At 47.5% G+C, this 27,388-nt stretch overlaps 1 protein-coding gene across 2 annotated transcripts in view; it reads left to right on the top strand.

The window, feature by feature from the left end:
* The window catches only part of ARK2C (arkadia (RNF111) C-terminal like ring finger ubiquitin ligase 2C), a 74,432-nt gene that overhangs the window by 35,282 nt on the left and 11,762 nt on the right, over window positions 1-27,388 (top strand). For both annotated transcript variants that reach the window (XM_083466144.1, XM_083466145.1), the window contains exon 2: window positions 25,996-26,287. In XM_083466144.1, the coding sequence (XP_083322270.1) occupies window positions 25,996-26,287 (292 nt within the window). The remainder of the gene's footprint in view (window positions 1-25,995; window positions 26,288-27,388) is intronic.

Raw genomic sequence — 27,388 nt, 5'->3', positions numbered from 1 at the left:
GGTACCACTGTAGTACAAACTCTAGGTAATGCAAATAAATACAATATTGTAATCTCACACATTTTCACAGCAGAATTAATATAAAAACCCTCAACAATCACAGGACAGTGGATCTTATAACATAGTAGTAGCTGCTGTAAGCACCAACTTTTACAGAGTAGAGTTATAAGGACAAGCACAATATTGATTTAAGTAACAGGTGAATGAACATTAGGAAGAACTTTCTGATGGTAAGAACAGTGGAACGGACCATCTTGGAAGCAGAGGTGGGAGGGCCATTTGTTAGGGATTCTTTAGCTCTGATTCCTAGCATTCCAGGTAGGAAAATTACATGACTTTTGTGGTACCTTCCAACTCCACAGTTCTGCATCTTGGTGTTCCAATCCTTAATCTAAGGAGTCTTGCACTGACCAGCAAACTCCCTCCCCCTGTTTTTAAAACCCACACCTGACTTTGTGGTTGTCGAAACTTTTCCTTGGCTCTTTTCTCGATCGCCCTGAGATATTAGGGCGTGGTTTTACCAGATTGCTTGCTCTTGGTCTAGGTTTAGTTCCCTTTTGAAGCTCCCCGATAACATCTGATTGTTTGGCAGGAGCAAAATCGAGCCACGAATATGAAGCCCCTTTTGAAAATTCCCAGCCTTAAGTTACGGCTGCCTATGTGGCCTTCCCCAAGAGAGAGTAATTGAAGAAGGGTGCCCTGAATGGAGAGGGGACTTTGGGAGGGAGGGAGACGACAAAGCCTGCTCTGTTGGGAAATTTGGGGGAGGGGGGAGCTCTCAAACAAAGGTTTGGAGAGCAAAAATGGCATTTGGCTTTGCAGGAAAAAGAAGAATGCAGTCGCAAGGTGCCTTAATTGGCTTTTGACTCCTGGTGGCAAAGCCAGAAGGCTGTAGCTCAGTGATAGAGCTTGCAGAAGGTCCCAGCATCAGACTAGCATCTCCTGGTGGGGGGGGGGGGTAGAGACTCCAGACTGAAGCCCTGGAGACCATCTACCTGCCTGTCGGTGTAGACCAGAGTTTTTCAATTTGCGTGGTGAGTTCCCGCCTCCCCACAGTGGAAATAAAGACATGTGACACAATTATTTAAGGTTAATTGGCTAAATATGGCCACAACTTTATTGGTTACAGGTGATGAGCGGTATTGGCTTAGGCATCGGTCCTAACCAACTATATCCAACTTCAGCCCGTTCGCTTGAAGTCCGGGAAGGGTTAACCACCAGTAGGGGGAGTCCTGCTGATGCACATCAACTAGGAACTCCCCCGGGGTCACCGTTAGGGGGCGTGCCTTAGGCCCTCACCTCCATAGGCTTTGGACAGGGCCACGGCCCCCAGAATCCTTTATCGGACTACCCTTGGATATTCAGGGGAGGTAATGGCGCTTCCTCCCCTCTTCCATCTACAGAACAATACCCATACCAATCCCTAACCGCCATTAGCAAGGAAGTTGTGATGATTTGCTACGAGGTAGGTGAAAAACCAAGTGGCTGGTGCCAATTTGCCAAGTGGAAAAAATTCCTACCAGGCCCCTTAATGGCGACCAACCGAGGTCCATAGCAAGGTCAGGGACAAAAGCCTTAAAGGGCGGAAGGGTGGGAAACCGGAGCAGCTGGAGGCAGCAAAAGAGGGAGATCCCCAGCCGCGCCTACATTAAATAGGGCAGGCCACACCCCCTGAGCCAGCCGATTGGCTGTCCAGGGGATGATGCGGCCGGGGATTCCCTCAGTCACGTGGAGGCTGAGAGCCAGCCACTGCGCGCATGGTGGGGGTGTGAAGCCCGCAACCCCACCTCCTCTTAAGGCAGAAGTGGCTTTCTGGGTCACAACCCACAAGTGGGCTGTGAAGCCTGGGTGTGTGGGTTGCGGGCTTTGTGAGTGAACCCCAAACAATCAACTGTCATGATGAACGCCTCTTGCAACTTATTGCTTTATTGGCACATTGCAATACGGTATTGCATTGAGAATTGCAAACCAAACGTCAGAAAGGCTCAAGTCTTACATTCTAACACGTTTCTGGTGGCAGAGGCCTAAGGTCCAAAAGTCACGAGTCAATAACATTCCCACGCTCTCAGAGTTAAGGAAATCCGTAGCAGTGGCAAGCAGTCATTCGGCCGCAACTGCCGAGTACCGTTGCTACATTTCAGACCAGAGTGTAGGATTTCTCCACTGCTCTATGTTGAAAGTGTACATAAATGCCAACAGAAAGGTCACATGTGGCAGCTCTAAGCCCTTGCAAAATATCAGGCAAATATTCTTCCTCCTCCACTGCAAAACCAACAGTGACACAGAATTTGGAATTCCTGCAGTCTTGCTCTCGGCTTCTAAGTAGGGCAGGGAATGAGGAAATTGGGAGGGGATGTGTCAGATCTTAGGTCTGTGAGCCGTCAGCAGGGGCTGGTATTTATTTATTTATTTATTTATTTATTTATTTATTTATTTATTTGTACATACAAACAAACTCAAACCCAGTGTGAAAAGCAGTTTGGGTGTAGGATCCGATCACATGCCAGCAAATTCAGGCCTGATTTGCAGCTCTTAAGCAGTAAAACCATTTCCCCCAAACCCAGACATTTTGCTGTAAGGAAAATGATGAAGAAATGCATTTGAAAATGTGAGCAAGCAATTGCTTGACACATTGGCATCTAACAACAACAACAACAACAACAATTTATTACCTATACCCTGCCCATCTGGCTGGGTTTCCCCAGCCACTCTGGGCGGTTCCCGACAGAATACTAAAAGCACGATAAAACATAAAACATTAAAAACATCCCTGGTCTGCCTTCAGATGTCTTCTAAATGTCAGGTGGTTGATTATCTCTTTGACATTTGATGGGAGGGCATTCCACAGGGCAGTAGTCTGTTAAACATTAAAAGCTTCCCGAAAGAGGGCTGCCTTCATATGTCTTCTAAAAGTCTGGTAGTTGTTCTTCTCTTTGACATCTGGTGGGAGGGTGTTCCACAGGGCAGGTGCCACTACTGAGAAGGCCCTCTACCTGGTTCCCTGTAACTTGACTTCTCGCAATGAGGGAACCGCCAGAAGGCCCTCTGCGCTGGACCTCAGTGTCCGGGCAGAACGATGGGGGTGGAAATGCTCCTTCAGGTATACTGGGCCGAGGCCATTTAGGGCTTTAAAGGACAGCACCAGCACTTGGAATTGTGCTCGGAAATGTATCTAACCTCCAAGCAAACAAATAGCACCCAGAGGGCATCAGGTTGATGACCGTTGCCTTGCAAGAAGCACTATCTGAAGGGGTGCTTCAGAAGTCCAGAGAGCCGAGTAATTCAGTAGCCATTAGCAGTGATCTCAGGAGGGGATTGCAGGCAGAAGGATAAATACACTCCAGCCATGGGCGAGATGAGTTTCCTGTTCTTTCTGCCTGCTGGGTATGTTAAATGGCAGAACGCAACGTTCTGAAATAGATGGAATAAAACAACCTCCGGTGGGATAAAGGAAAACGTGTTTCTGTCCGACCACTGTCAGAAAGGGTCAAAATCACAAAGCAGGGTCAGTTCAGGTCCTCTCCCCAGTATTGTTTCTTCCACCTTCTTTGGCAGTGGAAACGGAGGCCCAAATTTAAAACAAACCACCGGGATTTCTTGGTTGGCATCTGTCTGTCTCAAGAGAGCCTCCAGGGCTGAAGTCAAACTGCTGCATTAGCAGGACAGAAGTAACCTCACTGGGGCGCAAGTCTGAGCTGTGTCCTGGGCTGCCCAGATGACAAGACCCCCTCGCAACCTCAGAGCAATACGTTGGACACCAGCTGGGCAGCAGGAATTGCTGGAAGGAGGTGTACAAGGCGCCATCTAACCGTCTTAGGGACTCCATGCCTACTAGAGAGCCAGTGTGGTGTAGTGGTTAAGAGCGGTAGTCTCGTAATCTGGGGAACCGGGTTTGTGTCTCCGCTCCTCCACATGCAGCTGCTGGGTGACCTTGGGCCAGTCACACTTCTGTGAAGTCTCTCAGCCCCACTCACCCCACAGAGTGTTTGTTGTGGGGGAGGAAGGGAAAGGAGAATGTTAGCCGCTTTGAGACTCCTTAAAGGGAGTGAAAGGCGGGATATCAAATCCAAACTCTTCTTCTTCTTCTTCTTCTTCTTCTTCTTCTTCTTCTTCTTCTTCTTCTTCTACTAATACTATTTATTATTTATACCCCGCCCATCTGGCTGGGTTTCCCCAGCCACTCTGGGCGGCTTCCAACAGAATACAATAACGTATCAAACATTAAAAGCTTCCCTAAGCAGGGCTGCCTTCAGATGTCTTCTAAAAGTTTGGTAGTTCTTTTTCTCTTTGACGTCTGGTGGGAGGGCGTTCCACAGGGTGGGTGCCACTACCGAGAAGGCCCTCTGCCTGGTTCCCTGTAACTTGGCTTCTCGCAGCGAGGGAACCGCCAGAAGGCCCTCAGAGCTGGACCTCAGTGTCCAGACAGAACGATGGAGGTGGAGACACTCCTTCAGGTATACTGGACCGAGATTTGTGTAGGGTTTACTCCTTAGCCTTTTCTCTTCCCGAAGATGTCCCGCAATGCAGTGGAGGTTTAGGATCAGAGTTTTCCTTCTCCTAGCTGGGCTGCCCTCCCAGGTTGATGAACTCCATCTGTCCCTCACTTGTCTCTGCAGCAGGTGCAGAAACTGCCTTATTGACCATTGGACTCATAGAATCATAGAATCATAGAATCATAGAGTTGGAAGAGACCACAAGGGCCATTGAGTCCAACCCCCTGCCAAGCAGGAAACACCATCAGAGCATTCCTGACATATGGTTGTCAAGCCTCTGCTTAAAGACCTCCAAAGAAGGAGACCCCACCACACTCCTTGGCAGCAAATTCCACTGTCAAACAGCTCTTACTGTCAGGAAGTTCTTCCTAATGTTTAGGTGGAATCTTCTTTCTTGTAGTTTGAATCCATTGCTCCGTGTCCGCTTCTCTGGAGCAGCAGAAAACAACCTTTCTCCCTCCTCTATGTGACATCCTTTTATATATTTGAACATGGCTATCATATCACCCCTTAACCTCCTCTTCTCCAGGCTAAACATGCCCAGCTCCCTTAGCCGTTCCTCATAAGGCATCGTTTCCAGGCCTTTGACCATTTTGGTTGCCCTCCTCTGGACACGTTCCAGTTTGTCAGTGTCCTTCTTGAACTGTGGTGCCCAAACTGTGGTGACTCACTCTTGGTCTCATTCGCTCAAGCCTATCTTTGCATGCTGGTGAAGTCCCAAGTCCCTAACTTACCGAGGGTTTGAGACCCATCGAGAATAACCTGTTATTATGAATCCTAGCCATAAACGTGTACACACACACACACACACACACACACACACACACACACAAGTCTTTGACATTATTTGGAGTCCCATATATTGCTGCATTGGAAAGAGAAATATATGTCTCCATTTATTCACTGGCTTGAAGACTAATACTTGCCAGTTATGAGCCGATTGCTTATAGACAGAGACTTTGCCGGGAGTCATAATCTGGTGAAACGGGTTCGCGTCTCCGCTCCTCCACATGCAGCTGCTGGGTGACCTTGGGCTAGTCACACTTCTCTGAAGTCTCTCATCCCCACTCACCTCACAGAGTGTTTGTTGTGGGGGAGGAAGGGAAAGGAGAATGTTAGCCGCTTTGAGACTCCTTAGGGTAGTGATAAAGCGGGATATCAAATCCAAACTCTTCTTCTTCTCTTCTTTGCATGGACAAGTACAGTGGTACCTCAGGTTACAGATGCTTCAGGTTACAGATGCTTCAGGTTACAGACTCTGCTAACCCAGAAATAGTACCTTGGATTAAGAACTTTGCTTCAGGATGAGAACAGAAATTGCACAGCAGCGGCACGGCAGCAACAGGAGGCCCCATTAACTAAAGTGGTACCTCAGGTTAAGAACAGTATCAGGTTAAGAACAGGCCTCCAGAACGAATTAAATTCTTAACCCGAGGTACCACTGTGTAATGAAATTTGGAACTCAATAATACAAAACACAGTAGGTTAAAGGGGGGGGGTGAGAGAGAGAGAGGAAGAGAGGAAGAGAGAAAACACAACAACACAACACAGAGATGCTTTTTTTTCTGGCAGAAATAAGGGTGAGAGATAAAAAAACCTACTTTGGTTTGCATTTGCCTCTTTGTGTTTATTTGGCCTTTTGGCTTCTGTCGGCTGTGATGCACAAATAGACCTGAATAAAATTGCAACTATATATATTCGGGCTGTGGGGCTGACTTGCCTGGTGATTGTCTAGCGGTCCTCTTGCAAAATGAGTCACTTGGTTTATTGTTGCCTACACATACACACACACCCTACATGTGTTGAATATTACTTCCCTGACCCTCCCCCCTCCTCCTCCTCCTCCCAGCCCAAGCCCTGTTCATGCATGACGGTGCACTGATGGAGGAGTCACTGGCAGAGCTAAACCTTTTCCAAGGCGAGGCTCCTGTCATCCATCATGAGTTAAGTATGAGCTGCCCTGGTAGCTGTCAGAGGAGGCCCAGCTGATGTGCCGCAGCTAATTAGCATGCCTTGCGCTGCGCTTCGGGATTTGGGGAGGTCTCCGGCAGCTGTGCAAACCTGTGTGGAAAAATTCCACGCCTGCAAAAGATCGAAAGGCCCTCATTTGAAGTGCAAAAGCTGCGCCGAGGAAACGGGAGCTTAGCTGGAATTAGAGGCAGCAACGCGGGGAGGGGGAGCGGCACCTGTTGAATTTTTGCCTGTGGCGCAACTGCTAAGAGGAACAGGGCTCTTGCCAGGAAAAAAGGGACTGCAACACCCACAATTAGTGCCCCAATATTTCTATATTTTTCATTGATGCAGAGCAGATTTGCATATACTCCCATAGGAAGGCAAAGCCTTGATAGTAAAGGTAAAGGGACCCCTGACCGTTAGGTCCAGTCGTGACGGACTCTAGGGTTGTGGTGCTCATCTCGCTTTACTGGCCGAGGGAGCTGGTGTACAGCTTCCGGGTAATGTGGCCAGCATGACTAAGCCGCTTCTGGCGAACCAGAGCAGCGCACGGAAACGCCGTTTACCTTCCCGCCGGAGTGGTACCTCTTTATCTACTTGCACTTTGATGTGCTTTCGAACTGCTAGGTTGGCAGGAGCAGGGACCGAGCAACGGGAGCTCACCCCGTCAAGCGGATTCGAACCACCAACCTTCTGGTCGGCAAGTCCTAGGCTCTGTGGTTTAACCCACAGCGCCACCCGTGTCCCAAAGCCTTGATAGAGTGGACCAAATTTTGATCTGTTCCAAGCACCAGACGACTCTTAACGACTGCAATAGGTCTTACAGGAAAAGGCAAGGGGTGAGAAGGTGAAAAATGGCTTAGTCATGTATAATGAGATAAGAATCCAATGTCTTTGTTCAGACCATGGTTTTAAGTTTGGTAATGAGTTGCAATTCAGCAGCTTCTCTTTCCAGTCTATTTCTGAAATTCCTTTGTAGTAAAACAGCTACTTTGAGATCTTGTATAGAATGTCCTGGGAGATTGAAGTGTTCTCCTACTGGTTTCTCTGTTTTGTGATTCTTGATGTCAGATTTACATCACAAAAAAAAGAAAGACCTATTGCAGTCGTTAAGAGTCGTCAACAGGCTCATCTCAGCTATCTGCCAATCTCCCATTCCCACCACCCTTCTGAGTAATACCCCTCCCCACCTTCTCACTATATAGAAGGATCTGGCAACTTCTGTTTCAGTGTATCTGAAGAAGTGTGCATGCACACGAAAGCTCATACCAAGAACTAACTTAGTTGGTCTTTAAGGTGCTACTGGAAGGATTTTTTTTATTTTGACTAAATAAATAGGTAGACCAACACGGCTACCTATCTGTAACAGGTAAATCAAAGTTGCTGTCCTGATAGTTCTGGGAAGTATAGAAGGAAATAGGCCCCCTTCAAACCAGATAAACTGAGCGAAAAGAAATTGATGTATAGACAGACTGCGGTCTCTGAAACCGCTATAAATCTATAGGCTGAGAGAGAGAGAGCTCTGGCTTCAGGCAATTGAAATGAGTCTTGCTTGGGGGTTTTTTGACTCAGATGTTGCTGAGTTTTAAGACGTTTTCCGCATGCAAGGCAGAGGGTCAGAGGGAGCTGGGCACCATTGGTCGGTGATAGTTGAGCAGATGGATTTGGGGGCTCAAGCTAGGAACCCAATAGGTCAGGTACTACTTCCTAATGCTTGTGCTTCCTGGTTGTTGGTTTGTTGGGGAAAAATGCAAGTAGTTTCAGCTGAGACATTCACAGCACAAACCATGGGTAGCCAACATAGTGCTCTGCAAATGTTGTGGGGCCACATCTCCCACCACCCCTGATCTTTGGCCATGCAGGGAAACTTGGAGGATGGTCTGGCCGTCTTTAGACTTGAAGGTACCACCTGCCCTGCTGGGACTTAGAGAATTTGAATATGTTTGCATTTGAGTGAGGTTAGCAAGCTGCGCTTCTTGAACCAGTGCGCGAACCAAAACAGCCTTTGAAATCCATGCATTTCTGAATTTTGCAATGCATTTCTGCAAACCACCAGTGTGTACAAAAATTCATTATTTTAAGGGGAAAGTGTCCATAAAAATGCACATATGAGCGAAGGCAGCGTACATACATTTATTGCATTAGGGAAAATATACATGTATGTTTTGCCAACACTGCACACAAAAATGTGATTCGTAGGAGGAATTCGCACTAAAATGCTGAGGAATTTTCATGAGGATGTTTTATTTTATTGGGGGTGGGCAGGCTGCTAAATGCTGTGAAAATGTGGAGGAACGAATTTAAGAGTTTGGAAAAATGAGAACCAAGATTGACAGATTTACCCATCCCTATTTGGACCTCCAAATGGTATGTGTGGGTGGCTATGGGTGCACAGCTCAGTTGGTAGAGCATAGGATCATAGAATCTTAGATTTGGAAGGGATCCCAAGGGCATAGTATGCCCTGCAGAGGACTTTAAGGTCCACGAATAATCATTGTTTAGAGGTCCAGGGCCTTAAGGAAGTCAGATTATCCTCCACCAGAGCCAGGGTCTTCTCAGTGATGGCTCCAACCTGGTGGAATGCTCTGTCTCCTGATCTTTTTATTCCCCTTCCTTCCCTCCCCCTCCCCTTTTTATGAAGACCACCCGCTCTGGAATCCCACAGCTAATTCTCCCCTGGTCTCCTTGCTGGCCCAAATAGGACTAACTTAGCCAGCTAGCCCTGGTGATCATCTAATGTTTATTGGATGGATTTCCCCCCTAAATTGATTTTTGAATTCTGAATTTATTGTTATTCATGTTTTATACTGTATTTTATGCTGTTTTTTGGTTGCCTCACTTAAGTGTTTTAAATTTGTTGTTAGCCGCCCTGAGCCCAGTTTTCTGAACCGGGAAGGGCGGGGTATAAATAAGAAATTATTTATTTATATTTATTATGATAATGTCAAGGTTTCAGGTTCGATCTTCATATGGAAAAACTGCATATTCCTGGTTTGTATGACTAGATGATTCTCAGGGTCCCTTCCAAATCTAAAATTCTATGTGCTATTAATGATCTACAGTGGTGCCTCGCAAGACGAAATTAATCCGTTCCGCGAGTCTCTTCGTCTAGCGGTTTTTTCGTCTTGCAAAGCAACCCTATTAGCGGATTAGCGGATTAGCGCTATTAGCGGTTTAGCGGCTATTAAAGGCTTAGCGGCTTAGCGGCTAAAAGGCTATTAGCAGCTTAGCGGCTTAGAAAAAGGGGGGAAAGCGAAAAAAATCGCAAGACTCGCAAGACTTTTTCGTTTTGCAAAGCAAGCCCATAGGGAAATTCGTCTTGCGAAGCACATCGAAAAACGGAAAACCCTTTCGTCTAGCGGGTTTTTCATCTTGCGAGGCATTCGTCTTGCGGGGCACCACTGTATTAATGTGAACAGGGTTGTGTAGAAAGCAGAAGCGGAAATGGGCACAGAGGAGGAAATACGCACACCTGCAAACCTTTGCAAGGTTCCTCTAGCGGTGGCTAATCTGGGCTTTGCTGACATTAGGAACACACAGCCAAATTTCCCTTCAAAGGCCGGCCTGTCATCAAAACTCCCTGGCATTTGTCAGCCTCGTCTTCCGATGCGGAGGACTGGAGTTGTTAAAGATCCCCAAAGTGCCGGATGATTGCAGAGAGGAGCCACCCATAGCTTTTGGGATGAGAAAATCCAGTTTGCCATTCCCAGCGTTTGAAGCGACTAAGAAGGAGTGGCAGGTCCGTGGGGCGGACATGACATTTTGATAACTAAACACTCAAAGCGAACCATGTCTAAGAGGCAGCCGAGCTGATTCCCCCCACAGCAATACGCGAGCAGTAAGTGGAAATTAATTAGAGGACTCTACGTTTCTCGGCAGAATTATTAACAGGAAGTTCTGACTGCAAATTGGAGCTGGAATGACTTAGTCCGCTTCCTCATCTTTGCTGAGCAGTGCGTAAGATGGGTCTGTAGCTCAGAGGCTACACAGGTATTTTGCGCTCAGAGCACCCCCACATTCCTGCCCCCCTCCCAGCCAAAGGATCTCAAGCAGCAATCTTGGGAGGCCTCACAAAGACTGGGATGAATTTCCAAATTGTTGAAATCTTGGGCTAAATAGGGAGGGTTTTGGAGGGTTGAATGAGGAAGCAAAACAATGTCCTCTCATTTGCATTTTTTGGGGGGAGGGTGATTTTGGGGAGACAATTCAACAAGGGTGGTAGTCAATTATTTCAAGAAGCCCCGTTGAAATTAAGGGACCTAGCTTAGTCATTTTCATTAATTTCAGCCAGTCTGTTCGGAGTGAAACTTAATTGAATACCACTCCAAAATTCCCTCACAGCTCCGATCACCTGGCAGCTGCTATCTTCTTTTTCCTCAGATCGCCAAGTTTCTGAGTGGCATTGTGTGTGTGTGTGTGTGTGTGTAAATGGCATCCACCACAACAAACAAACAAACAAACAAACAAAATGGTAGTTTGGGCTGCCATTCCTCCACCCCAGAATACCTTTTAGAGCAAGGCATTCTGTGAGGAAATGGCATTTGTCAGCTGAGCAGCCATGGAGATAGCTTTGGTTGTTTTTCTCTCATGAAATTGAGGGCCTACACCCCATAAGTTGCTTCAAAGGCCACCCCAATGGCCTGAAAACAGAGCTCCAAACTGGGCGGGTGTGTCTTGTGTGTGTGTTGCTGAAATATACTCGGAGTCGAGTGTGAATTTCATGCTCTTTATTCAGCTCGTAGTAGCAATGAATGAAACTTCCCCCGAAATGTCTAGCTATATATACATTATTTACACAATGGGCCCCACGTGATTGGCTAATTCCGGGCTGCTCCTGTAGGCCAATCAGGTTGCGGGTTCACTTCCTCCAGAAGTCTGATTGGCTGCTCCTTCAGGCCAATCTGGTTGCTGATTCGCTTCCTCCAGGAGCCTGATTGGCTGCTCCTGCAGGCCAATCAGGTCACTGATTCACTTCCACCTGGAGCTGGATTGGGTGGCTCCTGCGGACCAATCCGATTGCTGCATTCTGGATCCTATTGTTCTAGGATTCAGCTCAGTACATAACAGTTGCCCATGCCTGTTATTTATCTGATTCATTTATTGGAACATAGGAAACTTATACGAAGTCAGGCCATTGGTCCATCTAGCTCAGAATCACCTGCATTGTCCGGTAGATGCTCTCCAGGGTTACAGGCAGGGAATGTCTCCCGGCCCTACCTGGAGATGGATTGAACCTAGATCCTTTTGTGTGCAGATGAGGTGCTCTACCACTGAGCTATGGCCCTTTCCCCCCAAATCGAGTGAGTATAGGAACATAATAAGCTGCTGAGAATCAGAGTACTGTAGAGTTGGAAGAGACCCTGAGGGAAATCAAGTCCAGGCTCCTGCAATGTAAGAATCTCAACTAAAGCATCCATGGCAGATGGTCATTCAACCTTTCCTTAGAAACCTCCCAAGGAAGGAGAGCCCACAACCTCCTGAGGGAGACTGTTCCACGGTTGAATTGCTCTTACATTAGAAAGTTCTTCCTGGTGTTGAGTCAGAATCTTCTTTCTTGTAACCTGAATCTTTTGTTTCATGTCCTGCCCTCTGGAGCAAGAGAAAACAAGCACTTTAGACATTTGAAGGCATCTCCTCTCAGTCTCCTCTTATCCAGGCTAAATATATCCAACTCCCTCTACCATTCCTCATATGTCTTGGTTTCCAGACCCTTGAACTTGGTCATCTTAGCTGCCCTTCTCTGCACACGTTCCCATTTATCGATATCCTTCTTAAATTGTGGTGCCCAGAGATGGACACAGTATTCCAGGTGTGGTCTGGCCAAGGCAAAATGTTGTTGTTGTTTAGTCATTTAGTCGTGTCTGACTCTTCGTGACCCCATGGACCAGAGCACACCAGGCACTCCTGTCTTCCACTGCCTCCCGCAGTTCGGTCAAACTCATGCTGGTAGCTTCGAGAACAGTGTCCAACCATCTCGTCCTCTGTCGTCCCCTTCTCCTTGTGCCCTCCATCTTTCCCAACATCAGGGTCTTTTCCAGGGAGTCTTCTCTTCTCATGAGGTGGCCAAAGTATTGGAGCCTCAGCTTCAGGATCTGTCCTTCCAGTGAGCACTCAGGGTTGATTTCCTTCAGAATGGAAAGGTTTGGGAAGTAATAGTGCCACTGTATTCTGCTCTGGTCAGACCTCACCTGGAGTACTGTGTCCAGTTCTGGGCACCACAATTCAAGAAGGACATTGAAAAACTGGAACGTGTCCAGAGGAGGGCAACCAAAATGGTCAAAGGCCTGGAAACGATTCCTTATGAGGAACGGCTAAGGGAGCTGGGCATGTTTAGCCTGGAGAAGAGGAGGTTAAGGGGTGATATGATAGCCATGTTCAAATATATAAAAGGATGTCACATAGAGGAGGGAGAAAGGTTGTTTTCTGCTGCTCCAGAGAAGCGGACATGGAACAATGGATCCAAACTACAAGAAAGAAGATTCCACCTAAACATTAGGAAGAACTTCCTGACAGTAAGAGCTGTTCGACAGTGGAATTTGCTGCCAAGGAGTGTGGTGGAGTCTCCTTCTTTGGAGGTCTTTAAGCAGAGGCTTGACAACCATATGTCAGGAGTGCTCTGATGGTGTTTCCTGCTTGGCAGGGGGTTGGACTCGATGGCCCTTGTGGTCTCTTCCAACTCTATGATTCTATGATTCTATGATCTTCTTGCAGTCCATGGGACTCTCAAGAGTCTCCTCCAGCACCATAATTCAAAGGCAAAGTAGAGTGATGCTATTACTTACCTTGATCTGGGCACCGTAGAGGATTAGTGGCTGTTCTCCAGGGTTTCAAGACAGTTGATTGCAAAAACAATGCAGATGACCCAACTAAAATATCAATATTACACACATGCCTGGGTGAGCAGGCATGTATTGAGTTGGATCTTGACCTTGAAGAGCTACAAGGAGACAATACTGGGCTTCATGGGTCAGTGGCCTGACTCAGGGTAATGCGGCTTCTTATATGACCTTTACACCAGGGTTATGGCTTTGCCGTCCAGGTGTGCAGCCTAGGAGACATTTTGGACTCACAGCTGTCCATGGAGGCTCAGGTTAATTCTGCATCCAGGGCAGCTGTCTACCAGCTCCACCTGGTACGCAGGCTAAGACCCTACCTGCCCGCAGACTGTCTCGCCAGAGTGGTGCATGCTCTAGTTATCTCTCGCTTGGAGTACTGCAATGCGCTCTACGTGGGGCTACCTTTGAAGGTGACCAGGAAACTGCAATTAATCCAGAATGTGGCAGCTAGACTGGTGACGGGAGCGGCCGCCAGGACTACATAACACCAGTCCTGAGAGATCTGCATTGGCTCCCAGTATGTTTCCAAGCAAAATTCAAAGTGTTGGTGTTGACCTTTAAAGCCCTAAACGGCCTCGGTACTGTATACCTGAAGGAGCGTCCCCACCCCCATCGTTCTGCCCGGACACTGAGGTCCAGCACTGAGGGCCTTCTGATGGTTCTCTCACTGCGAGAAGTGAGGTTACAGGGAACCAGACAGAGGGCCTTCTCGGTAGTGGCACCCGCCCTGTGGAGCAGCCTCCCTTCAGATGTGAAGGAAATAAGCAGCTATCTTATCTTTAAAAGACATCTGAAGGCAGCCCTGTTTAGGGAAGTTTTTAATATTTAATGCTGTATTGTTTTTTAACACTTGATTGGGAGCTGCCCAGAGTGGCTGGGGAAACTCAGCCAGATGGGCGGGGTATAAATAATAAGTCGTTGTTGTTGTTGCCACAAAGAATCCTGGGAACTGTAGTTTGTTAAGGCAATACTGTCACTGTTGCTAGTGCCATACAATACTCATTCTGCTTTTGTAAGAAGGTGATATTTACTGCGGCAGCATCCAGACGTTGGAACTCTCTGCCTATTGAAATCAGCTGGGCACCTTCACTGTATGCTTTCTGGTGTCAGCTGAAAACAAATTTGTTCCAGCAAACCTGTCTAGACATGCAGAGCTCTGACATGTGTTGTGATCTGGTCTTTAGCATTTATTTTAATTTTGTTTCGAATGTTTTAAACAGTAGTTCTTAACTGGTTTCTGCTGATAACTTTTATTATTTTTGTAAAGTGATTTGAGGATTTGCTTCTTTTTTAAAAAACATCCAAGCAGTGTATAAATTTTAACAGCTAACTAACTAATAAATGAAGGTGCTGAGAATTGGTAGGAGACCCTGATTTCCCTCCCAGACCTACAGAGGTCTTTGGGGAGATTGTGAAACAGCTCTGGAGATTGTAGAAGGAACAACACAGACCTGAGATCTTTATTGCTCCCTCCAGCCCCTGTAGTGTTTCTCTTGCTTGCGATCGGTTATCACCTTCCCCAAGATTGGTTGCTTTAAGAAAAACTTCTCCGGCCAGCTCTCGCGACGCACATTCCAGTTTTATCTGAGCCCTTTTTTAATGGGGTGCCGTGGGAGGAAGCGCAGAGCTCTTGGGACTAGAGCCTAAAACAATTGTATGCAGTCAGCTTTTGCGATAAGCGCGGGAGTGATCGGAGGCTGCCGGTTCCCAGCGGACTGTCTCTGTCTCCCATCAGAGCAGATAGCAGGAGGAAGACAAATGAAGTCGTCCTGCAGTTACTTACCGAGTCAATCTGTAGCAAGAGTCTTCCTTTGCAAGCCAGAAGTTGCTGGCGTGACTCTGTGATCTAAGGGAGACATAAAAATAGAACCAGCCTGTTCTCAGACACACACACAGAGCTCAGAATCGGAAGTTAAGGATGTAACAACAAAGGAAGGAGGGAGGGAGGCAGTGTGGTTAATTGCCGACGAAATTTGCTGGTGCAATTTTGCAAAAGCGAAATAACACAAGAAGAGCTCTGCTGGATCAGGGAATAGGCCCATCTAGACAGCATCCTGTTCCCACCTGGGTCCAGCCAGATCCCCATGGGGAACCCACAAGCAGAACCTGAACACAACAGCACACTCACCGCTTCTGATTCTCTGCAACTGGTACGTCTAACAGTGAAGGCAGAACAAAGCCATTGTGGTTTGTAACCATGAATTTGCCTAATCTTCTTTCAATGCCTTCCAAGTCACAAATGGACTTCTTGATTTTGGCTCCCAAGGGAATCTTAGAATCATAGAACTGTAGATTTGGAAGGGACCCTTAGGGCCCCAGGGCCTAACCCCTTGCAGTGCAGGACTCCATTTGAAATATGCCGCCGTCATAACTTTTAGTCCGCAAACGATAGCCATTTGCTTACGTTTCCCTTCGCAGTCTTCCCTTTGTGCTGAAACGAATGAGATGCAATGAAATTGTGACAGCGTCACTTATCGCATCATTATGCGAGATCAGTTATGTAAGCTATGCCATTTCACCACAGCCGATGAAACAGGCCACATCCATGGCGGCTTCCGCCATAGTTTGCCAACATTTCCATTTCAACAAGACCAAGGACAATTTCTCAGGTAGTTTACACGCACCTGTGGTGATCACACAGGGTCCCCGGACATTTGTCGGTCTATTGATCCCTGTGCCACCACTGTGATTACTTTCTTCGCTGCCACCAACCTGTATCTCTTGGGTACACACAGAGTCCAGACAGTTGTTAACATTAACAAATAATCAAGTTTATTTTTATAGGCATGAACAAGCTTATGGTTTCAGTTAATTTTTCTTGACAGTTTCTTAATCTTAGTTTCTTTACTGACCTATACGTTCCTAACAACTTGAAACTGATTATCCCAACTATCTATCTGACTCCACCTAACAGTTCCTCTCACTCTCTCACAACACAACTCGACCAACCCACAGACTTATCCTCCCTCTTCCTTCTCCAACTCTCAACTGACTTTCACACAACTCCAACTCTCACTCTAACTCCTCCCCTCGGGTTCCCACTGGCCAATCACGTCACACTCATTTAACCCTTTCCTTATGACCCACCTAGGAGGCAAACGCCACAGCACCCTTGTGAAGAAGACTCTGAATATGCTCAGGTGTACCCTGATACACGCTAACACACACACACACACACACACACACACACACACACACACACACACTCATGGCTTTATGAATCTATATTAAATGTTTCCCAGGCATCAAGGGGACTGTGATACATTCGCAGTCCGCGGCGCCGGCGAGCCAGACTCAGTGCGCACAGTGCCAAATGTAAGAGGTGACAGGTGTTAATGAAGTGAAAGGGCTGTGAATCCGCTCCAGAACGCCCACGCATTAGAGACTTAACCACTCTGACTGTTGAATACTCTAGCAGTTGTGTGTGTGTGTGTGTGTGTGTGTGTGTGTGTGTGTGTTCTAGCTGGCTAGTATCAAAGAAGGGCTGCTGTGATGCACTGGTGAGTTGTGGCAATTTTCTTCACGTTGCTACAGCAACATCGGGGGGTTGTAATCTAAACGAGGCTTGCTGTTCTAGGGAATGTAATTCGTGCTTTGGGTGAGATTCTGGATTCAAATCCCCGACAAGCTGATATAACAGCAGGGAGGAGGGGGGGCGGGAGGTCTATGCAGGTTTCCTTTTAAAAGGGGGAGGATCCATAGCTCAGCGCATGATCGCATGCTGCGCAGGCAGATGGCGCCAGGTTAAATCAGGGTAGACGGGTTTAAATCCAGGTGATTTAAATCTCTGCCCTGAACCAGATTGCGTGCAGACCGCTTGCAGTGACCGTTTCAAAATTTCAGCTTGCGAATGCTACCCGGAAGAGCGAACCGAAACCACCCATCATTCCTAGAACGTATGAGCCCTGCTTGAGAGGTCAGGGACCTAGCAGAGGCAACCCACAATCAGGATTCGAACGCGAGAGCACTCGCCTCTCCTATTCCCACAACTGGTATTACTACTGTAACTCGCTCTACGCGGGGCTGCCCTTGAAACTGTCCCAGAAACTCCAGCGGGTGCAGAATGCTGCAGCGAGGCTCCTCACGGGGTCCTTGCCATGGGAGCATATTCACCCAGTGCTGTACCAGTTGCACTGGCTTCCGGTGGAGTATAGGTGCTGGTTTTGACCTTTAACACCCTATGCGGCCTAGGACCCTTGTACTTACAGGACTGCCTCTCCTGGTATGTCCCTCAGAGGACCCTAAGGTCCATGAATAATAATAGCTTGATGGTCCCCGGCCCTAAGGAAGCCAGACTATCCTCCACCAGGGCCAGGGCTTTTTCAGTGATGGCTCCGTCAGTGGAATGCTCTGTCCCATGAGACCAGGGCCCTCCAGGACTTGATCTCCTTCCGCAGGGCCTGTCAGACAGAGCTATTCCGCCTGGCCTTCAATTTGAATTAGCCAATCCTCTATCCCAGCGGTTCTCAACCTGTGGGTCCCCAGATGTTGTTGGACTACAACTCCCATCATCCCTGAGCTCTGGCCTTGCTAGCTAGGGGTGATGGGAGTTGTAGTTCAACAACATCTGGGGACCCACAGGTTGAGACAGGCTGCTCTGTTCCCTTTCCCCTTTCCTCTTCTATGAAAAAACCCTTTCTGGGACCCCACATTTAAATTATTCCCTGGTCTCCTTGCTGGCCTAGTAGGACCAACTTGACCAGTTAGCCCTGGTGATCATTTGATGTCTACTGACTCGGGTCCCCCCCCCCCACAAAATGACCCCTGAATTTTTGAATTTTATTGATAGTGATGCTGCATTTTGTGTTGTATTTTATGCTGTTTTAGGCTGTTTTTAAGTCATATTTTAATGAATGTTTTATATTTGCTGTTAGCCTCCCTGAGCCCGGTTTTTTAAACCAGGAAGGGTGGAGTATAAATAAAAAAATATTATTTATTATTATTAGAAGTGCTAGTGCCATGAACAGCGAAGGGAGAACATAGGCATCATGGCTTTGCGCTCCATTAATTTTTCCAATTCCCATTTATTTATTTATACATACATACATACATACATACATACATACATACATACTCACATATATTTCACCTTTCCTCTGAAGAGCTTAAGGCAGTGAAGGTGATTCTCTGTTTTTGTGTGTGTGCTTTTTGGTATATAATTTTGATTAAATTTTCTGTTTTACAATTTAAAATACTCGTTTTTACATCCTTAAGATATCAATGATTTCCCTTCTTCTCTTTCCCTGGTTCATATCATAAATCTGCATATTTTACAAAAAAAACCCCAAACCCCTATACAGTGGTACCTCAGGTTACAGACGCTTCAGGTTACAGACTCTGCTAACCCAGAAATAGTGCTTCAGGTTAAGAACTTTGCTTCAGGATGAGAACAGAAATCGTACTCCGGCGGTTCGGCAGCAGCGGGAGGCCCCATTAGCTAAAGTGGTGCTTCAGGTTAAGAACAGTTTCAGGTTAAGAACGGACCTCCGGAACGAATTAAGTTCTTAACCCGAGGTACCACTGTACCATTCAGTACTGCATTCTTGCCTCCATCAAAACTTATTTACACTGTTGAATTTACCTTAACGCTGCCAGCGTTTTCAGCTGTACACAGTTATAGTTATTTCCCTTATATTCAATAGCCATTTCCCAATCTTCTCTAAACGTATGTTCTCCAGTAAAACGCATGTTTTCCCATCTTCTCTAAAGGTGGTTCTCTGCTCTCTGTTTCAGCCTGACAACCACCCTGCGAGGTAGGTTCAGTTTGAGTTAGCCGTGCCCAGCCATTTGAATAGGTCTACTCTGAGTAGGACTGGATAAGCAAGCCTTTGAGCAGACCGAGCTTCATGACTGAGGAACCGAACCCTAGTTTCCTGGGGCCTAGCCCAACCCGCAAACCACACTGACTCTCTCTGTTAAAGCTGTCAAAATTATTACATCTTGTGGCAGTGAGTTCCAAAGGCTTAACTCTGCCTACGAGGCAGGTTTCAGTTTCTCTGTGCACGTGCGAAGCTAGTAAGGAATATTAAAGGGGTTGGACTAGATGGCTTTGGGGTCTCTTCCAACAGTACACTTCCACGATCAGTCACTCTATAGCTAAGTCCGCTGTCCTGTGCACACATAGTTAGAAGTAAGTTCCTTTGCACAAAGTGGGGTTCTTACATCTGAGTAAACACACAACGGATGATCCTGTTAGTGTTCAGCGTATTCCATAACCCAGGACTGGTTCCTACTAGACATAATAGTGTTTCTTCATGAAATGAAAAGTAAACGTCTTTGCTGTTTGGTTAGCAGAGGCCATAAATATTCAAAATTTGAAATGCGGAGGCACTGCAGAGCTCAGAGAGCTGAGTCGGGGCGAGAGAAGAGGAGAACAGCACCGAGCCCTCTCGCTCTCCAGATAGCCGCCTGGAGCCTCCGGAGTGTGGTGGGAGTACCCGCTGCACTCTGGAGGCTTGGGGTTCCTTTTGCTGAAGCCAGGAGAAGGGCAGAAGAGCAAGGGGAAGGGTCATCGCTGAATGGGAGAGATGCTTGTTGCAAGTCTGAACAGAGTTTGCAAGGACATTACCTTGAATGCACTGACCAGCGTTCTCATATTCAAAAGGGAAATGAGCCAAGGGTGTGTGGCTGACATACATACTCCCACCCCTCCACACATGTTTGCCCTCACTGTGTCAAGGCTGAGCGCCCAGAGGGGGCTTTTTATGACAACGTCACAAATCCAGTTCAGAGCGAGGGTCGTGTTTCCGGCCCTCACTCTGAATGGACAAACGGCTTTCACTCTGCTGAATCGCAGAGATGTTTGTGTTGCAATGGGGCAAAAGTCTTAGGTGATATTTGACGGACGCAGGTGGCGCTGTGGGTTAAACCACAGAGCCTAGGGCTTGCCGATCAGAAGGTCGGCGGTTCGAATCCCCGCAATGGGGTGAGCTCCTATTGCTCGGTCCCTGCTCCTGCCAACTTAGCAGTTCGAAAGCACGTCAAAGTGCAAGTAGATAAATAGGTACCACTCTGGCGGGAAGGTAAACGGCATTTCCGTGCGCTGCTCTGGTTCGCCAGAAGCGGCTTAGTCATGCTGGCCACCTGACCCGGAAGCTGTACGCCGGCTCCCTTGGCCAATAAAGCGAGATGAGCGCCACAACCCCAGAGTTGGCCACGACTGGACCTAACGGCCAGGGGTCCTTTACACTGATATTTAGTAGCAGATGATGGGGAAAATCCCATTCCTTGAGACCCTGCAGAATCCGTCAGACAGTTGTGACTTAGATGGACCAGGGGTCCGGCTTTCTATAAAGCAGCTTTCTGCATCCCCATCCTTTAAGACTTTCCTTTGCCTGCAAAAAGAGATTTTCTTCCAGGGCCGCAGCATTGCAGCATCTCCCCGGCGTGAAACCGCATCACGAGGCAAGCAGCGGGAGAACATTTGATATTCAGTCCCCAATTAGGGCTCTCTTCTCTCCACTTTTATTTTTTTTATTTTTTTGGCAAGCAGCTGAACAATTCCTGAGTGTTGCCCTTCCCCTGGTAGCTGCAGAGAGGTGGCTTCGAGGCAAAGGGGTTTTCAAAACGTTCAGTGTGCGAAACCAGGAGGGAGAGCGGATCATCAGCACCCTCCTGGCCCTGTGTTTTGCATGTTCTTGTCCCTCAGGAGGAGGGAAGCCAAATGGAATAAGGTGGCTATTAGCTAGAGCTGCTCCTCCATCAGGTCTGAATGAATAAGATACAGACAGAGCCCTTTGTTTTGTGCAATACCTAGGCTTGAATATGGCCCAGTTCTCATTGCAGGGCTAAGTGTGGAGACGAGGACTCACATGTGTTAAAGCAGTTCTGTAAAATTAAAACAACGCCCAAATCTCTGCATATAGAAAACTTGCATGTAAGAAAGAAGAGCCCTAAGTAATAATAATAATAATAATAATAATAATAATAATAATAATAATTATTATTATTATTATTATTATTTTATACCCTGCCCATCTGGCCGGGTTTCCCCAGCCACTCTGGGAAGCTTCCAACAAAATATTAAAATACAGTAATGCATCAAACATTAAAAGCTTCCCTGAACAGGGCTACCTTCAGAAGTCTTCTAAAAGTCTGGTAGTTGTTGTTCTCTTTGACATCTGGTGGAAGAGCGTTCCACACAGCAGGTGCCACTACCGAGAAGGCCCTCTGCCTGGTTCCCTGTAACTTGGCTTCTTGCAGTGAGGGAACCGCCAGAAGTCCCTCGGCGCTGGACCTCAGTGTGCAGGTAGAACAATGGGGGTGGAGATGCTCCTTCAGATATACTGGACCGAGCACATGGCAGTAGTCCAAGCAAGAGATAACCAGAGCATGCATCACTCTGGCGAGGCAGTCAGCGGGCAGATAGCCTACGTACCAGATGGAACCATGCTTTCTCACTGATACTCTAGATTTCTCAGTGCAGGGATAAAATCTATTATTATTATTACTCTCACCTCAATCTCCTCCTAATCTTCAGGTAGGAGAGGTACCCATCTGGAAGCTGAGTGGAAGGAAGCAGGTAATAATGTGAGGAAATGTGCAAAGTTTCACCTGGCAGGTTGCCCCCTCTCTGATGTTGTTGCCCTGGGAAATGCACAGGGACACAGACTTGTTTCTTCCTTGCTTAAGGGAGACACCAGAAACTTTGCGACAAGCAGCCATTCATTATTGCAGCCACTCGCCAGCTTCCGCTCAGACCTATTTGCTTGTCTAGCAACCACAACAGTTCAGCTAGGGAAAGGGGCAAGTGATGGATGGCACGCTTTGGGAACCTGGGGTCGTATGGCAGTGAGCAACTAGCTAGTGAAACTGCCTGGAAATACAACTGATCGCGATGGTAGAACTTGAGGAAACAGGAACGTACTCTCCAAAGTTTGGACTAGCTTTGAACCTACCCGATCGTTCCACATTTTTCTGAAACAATATGAGATTGGGCATCCTTCAGAATTTGCACTTTTCTGAATATTGCAGCACAGTTCTCTACTCAAGTAATGGGTACAGAAATGCCTGTATTAGTGAAAATAACATTGAAAAACACATTATTTTTCGGGAAATTGCATTGAAAAAAATGTGTATATTGGGTAAAATTGCGTACAAAAGTGTGTGTATCAGGAGAAATTCACACTAAAATGCGGGTGACTTTTCATGAGGATCAACTATATATTTATCCATAAACTAAAGTGGAAATGGAGAGAGAGAGAGAGAGAGAGAGAGAGAGAGAGAGGGAGAGAGAGATTGACAGATTCACCTATTTCCCCAATATCTCATCTGGCCAGGAGAAGGGGGATATTTTCCTGATGAAGGCAGGTCCTGCTTGGTTTAATTTAGGCTTAATGGGAGGTTATGCAAAGGTTGCCTGAAGGCTGAGTGAGATTAGGACCACCCAAGAGGTGTCAAGCCTCTTGAGACTTTCTGAGTAAGGATTTCTTAAAACTAAGCCCGGGAAATGGGGGACTGGAGATTTATGCATGAGCCTAACAGGGATTATGGACACCTGCATCTTTTTGTCTCAATAAATTTAGGGGCTTTCACGAGGCCATTTGTTTGCTGTCTTTAATAAAAACTCAGATTGAAAGCGAAGCTTACTAGACTCCTAGAACAATCCTCTGCAATGCAGGAATCCCAGCTGAAAAATGCCTGGCAGATGGCCACCCAAGCCTCTGGAGGAGGAAAGCCCACCATCTTCCAGAGTAGTCCATTCCACTGTCAAACAGCTCCTACCACCAGAAAGTTCTTCCTAGTGGTTCATCTCGTAACTTGGATCCATTGGTTGGGGGTCCCACCCTCTGGAGCAGCAAAAAAAACAACAGCAAACAAGCTTGCTCCATCTTCCTTGTGACTGCCCTTCAGATATTATTATTATTATTATTATTATTATTATTATTATTATTATTATTATTATTATTATTAAAATCATTTTTATTGATTTTCCAATAAAAACCATCCAATTAAATATCCAATCCAGTCCAAATTATATTTATTAATTCCTTGGGGCTCCCCACGGTCTGGATCCCTGGAGCATATCTTCACATCTTAGTCCTGCTTCTCCTGTTGTTTCCATATTTTCCACATCTCGAATTATGAAGTGTTAATACCGAGCCCTTCAGATATTTAAAATTGTCACTGCACCTGTTGAGCAGAATCAAGATGCCCTGCTTTACTTTACTTGAAAGAACTCTGTATTTGAAGGAATGTCCGGAATGAGTCTGATTTATGTATAAAGAACCCTGAGAAGTGAAAGCGGGTGTGTGTGTGTGTGCTGGTTTGTCAACTCCAGGGGGTCGAGGTGTCTTCAGCCCCCTCAAATTTTGTTTGAAGGGCGCCTGGCCCCCTCAATGTTGAGGGGGCCAGGTATGAGTGCTCAGGCTCCTCCAGAGGATGTGACATCATGGAACTGGCCTATCAGGAGACGCTGAGGGAACTGGCAAGGCCTGGCAGAAGGTCGCACCAGCCTGTACGGTATTGATTGACACATGCGACATCACATGTTACACACATGACATCATTCCTCACACAGCGCATGCTAGGCTCCCTCAATCTTGTGGGCAGTCTGGCGCCTCTGGTTTGTGTCCTGTGGAGATGTCCTGGAAAGGCTGGTCAGACTGTTATGTACTGAAGTTCTCACCCTGGGCCAGCAGGGCGATACTGTAGATAGTTTTCACTCAGGTCCACATATGCAAATAAGGAATTGAAAGTGACATTCAGTGATTGGATAGTTACAGAAAGTTGTTACTGTTGCTTTGTAGTTGAGCTGTATATAAGCAGGTTGGCTGAACCCTTCAGCCGAGTTCTGTTCTGGGCCTGTGAATAAACAAGAGCTGTTTGAAGGATCGCCTGATATGTGTCATCTGATATGTTCTCCCACAACTTAACACAGACCAGTAGGAGGAACTGGAGGAACTGGAATCTAAGGCAGGCCCTAGACATTTTGGCTCCTGAGGCGAACCACAAAATGGTGCCTCCTCACCAAGGAATAAGGGGTGGATGAAGAGCGACATGAGAAACAAGGCTAGAAATAATTGGGAAACATTGAGATCTGCTGCCTGAGGTGGCCGTCTCACCTTACCTCATGGGTGGGCTGGCCCTGATCCCCAAGAATCTTGTCGTTGCCTAAGAAGGAACCTGAAGCCACGAGTCAGACCCTAGAGAGGAGCTCTGTAGGTTGTCAAAAGGGAAAGCCACCTGGGCAATGCCAGGCAGACCTGTTCCTTCTCTTTCCCCACAGAGCCCAGCCCTCCCTCCTGCCCCTGCTGGCGAGCCTCTGTGCCCACAAGGGAGGCATGGAAGGACATGCCAGCATGGTTTTCTCCCCTCTTGCCTTGGTCGCTCAGATGCCAGCACTGGCACAAACAGATGGCTCAAGCCCAACCCACTCGAAGAAGGGCCTGTTTGCTTAGCCAGTCCAAAGATGCTTCTTGCATGCCATGCAAAAGCTGTGCCCGCCTTAAAGTTTGTGGCAGAAGTCATAATCCAAGTTCAAGTGTGTTATGTACTGAGTTGAATAGGATCCAAAATGCAGCAGTATGATTGGTCCTTGAACAATAGGATTCAGAATGCAGCAGTCCGATTGGTCCTAGAACAATAGGATTCAGCAGTCTCATTGGTCCTAGAACAATAGGATCCAGAATGCAGCAGTCTGATTGGTCCTAGAACAATAGGATCCAGAATGCAGCAGTTTGATTGGTCCACAGAAGTCACCCAATCCAGCTCCAGGTGGAAGTGAATCCACAACCTGATTGGCCTACAGGAGAATCCCGGAATTAGCCAATCACGTGCAGCCCATTGTGTAAATAATGTATATAAAGCAGACATTCTGGGGGAACTTCCATTCCTCCTCACCGCTATGAGCTGAATAAAGAGCATGAAATCCACTCTCGACTCCGAGTATATTTCAAAGTGCTTAATCGAGGGAGAGGCAGGATGTTGGTAGTGGGTGCAGGGCTTAAAGTTGGCTATCAGCACGGCGGGCATTGAGTCCTTTGTTGGCGCCTAGGGCATGTGCATGCACAAGGCAGGACCAAGGGCTTGGCACAGAGGGTGAACAAAATCCACTGTGCCAGCCCAACCCTTACTGCCACTGCTGGGTGGGTGTGGGGCACAGAGGGTTCCCAGGGCTGTGCTGTGCCACCTGCCTGTGTGCCCATGCAAGGGGGAGCTTGGTCAGCTGATGCAGCTGTTCACAGGCACACTCCCCAACACTGACCGGATAACCAATCAGTGAGGGGGCAGGAGGCGCGCTGCCAAGGCCAGGCTGGGCTCTGGGACCCAGAGATTTCTGATGGCAATCAGGGTGGGGATTTGGGGACGATAACATCTATCTCGCCCCCCCTCCAAATCATGCGCCCGGGGCTACGGGCCCCCATGCTACAGCCCTGCTTAAGCATTTAGCAGAAGTTGTACAGCAGACTGAGTAGCTTTGCCCCACCGACTATGGTGAGACGCAGTGGCGTAGCGTGGGTTGTCAGCACCCGGGGCAAGGCAAGTAATTTGCGCCCCCTAACCCTACCCCCAGATGTTGTGCCAGGTGCAGCCGGCCCCCCCTGCACCCCCCACGCTACGCCACTGGTGAGACGTATTGCGTTTCTGTTCAAAGCGAGTCGCTCTTTCACGAGTGTACCCTCTTTCGCACCAGCACTTGTGCACACGACGTGTGAACACGCCTCGGGTTGCGCAGAGCACCTCTGACCGTCCTCCCGCCTTTTCCCTTCCAGGCGCTCCTTTTCAAAGGTCTCAGCATCCTCATGCTACCTCCTGCCGGCACTTCCACCTTGGCCCCCAGCCTCAGATTTCCACAGACTTCCCCCTGCCTCACGCCGTCCAGCCTCACATGGCAACCGCGCACCAGCACGGAGGCCCCCTGCACCCGCCCCTGCCGCCTCTGCCTGCCCTGCCATTCCAGGAAGTGACGGGACCCTCTTTCCTACCTCAGGCCCTTCACCAGCAATACCTCCTCCAGCAGCAGCTTCTCGAGGCCCAGCACCGCAGACTCATGCCTCATCCCAGGTGAGCAAGCATCTCCACTATCAGCCAAGATCATAAATGTGACCAGTTTGGGACATTCTAACAGCCAATGTCTTCCGCGTGCTGTTGGACTCTTCTGAGCCCATTAGCCCCAGCCAACGTGGCCAACGGATTGTGCAAGTTGCAGTTCTGCTTTTGCAAAAAAAAATAAAAAATAAATAAAAATCCCTGCATGCAGAAAGCTAGCACATCAGGGACATTATTTCTACCGTAGCCTTCTTCCTGGTGCCTTAGCTCTCCATGGCACCCTGCCTCCCCACCAGGGAAGAATGGGTAAGTGAATATCTACCGGAAAGAAAGATAGACATCTCCCTGCCCTGGTGGATATTGCCGCCTGAGGCAGTTGCCTCACCTTGCCTCATGAGTGGGCCGGCCCTGACTACAGCTCCTATCAATCCGTACCATTAACTAAGCTGGCTGAGGTTGTAATGCCACAAAATCTGGGGACCTAAGGTTGAAGAACATTGTTTTAGTCCAATCCCCTGCCAAGGCAGGAAACCCACTGCTGATGCATCCTTTCTTGCCCTCAAAAACCTTTAGCAAAGGTGGGCGGATTTCAAAGGCTGTAAGTTAAATCAGTGGAGGATGGGCTTATCAATGGCTGCCTACCATAATAACTAAGCATTGCTAGTTTTATAACTGACACCCAATTTGTGTGTCATTCTCACTCCCCACCCACATGGGGCAGCATCCCCCAAATGGTCAACTGATATTTGTTTTTAATTTATTTTTGCTTTTGACGTTTCATGATTTTATTGTTTGGTTTTATATTGTTTGGTTTTATATTGTTGCAAATCCCTGCAATATTTTTTTTATGATACAGTGATATATAAATAAATAAAATAAATGAACGTAAGCATGCAGGACCCTGCCCTTTCCTTGCATCTGCGGGCTGAAGTGGTACCGTCCAGAAAAACAAGAATTTTACTACTTAATTCTGGTATATAGCAGGTCTAGGAGGAAGTTGTTGCCCTCCAGATACTGATGGACTCTCATCAGCCACAGTCAGTATGGACAACAGTCAGGAAAGATGGGAGATGTTCTCCAACAACATCTGGAGGGCCATAGTCTCCTCATCCCTGG

The sequence above is a fragment of the Podarcis liolepis genome, assembly GCF_965112155.1.
Source record: "Podarcis liolepis genome assembly, chromosome: 11".
Lineage (NCBI taxonomy): Eukaryota > Metazoa > Chordata > Lepidosauria > Squamata > Lacertidae > Podarcis > Podarcis liolepis.
The sequence above is the reverse complement of the archived record's forward strand: the minus strand, read 5'-3'. Positions and strand labels throughout refer to the sequence as shown.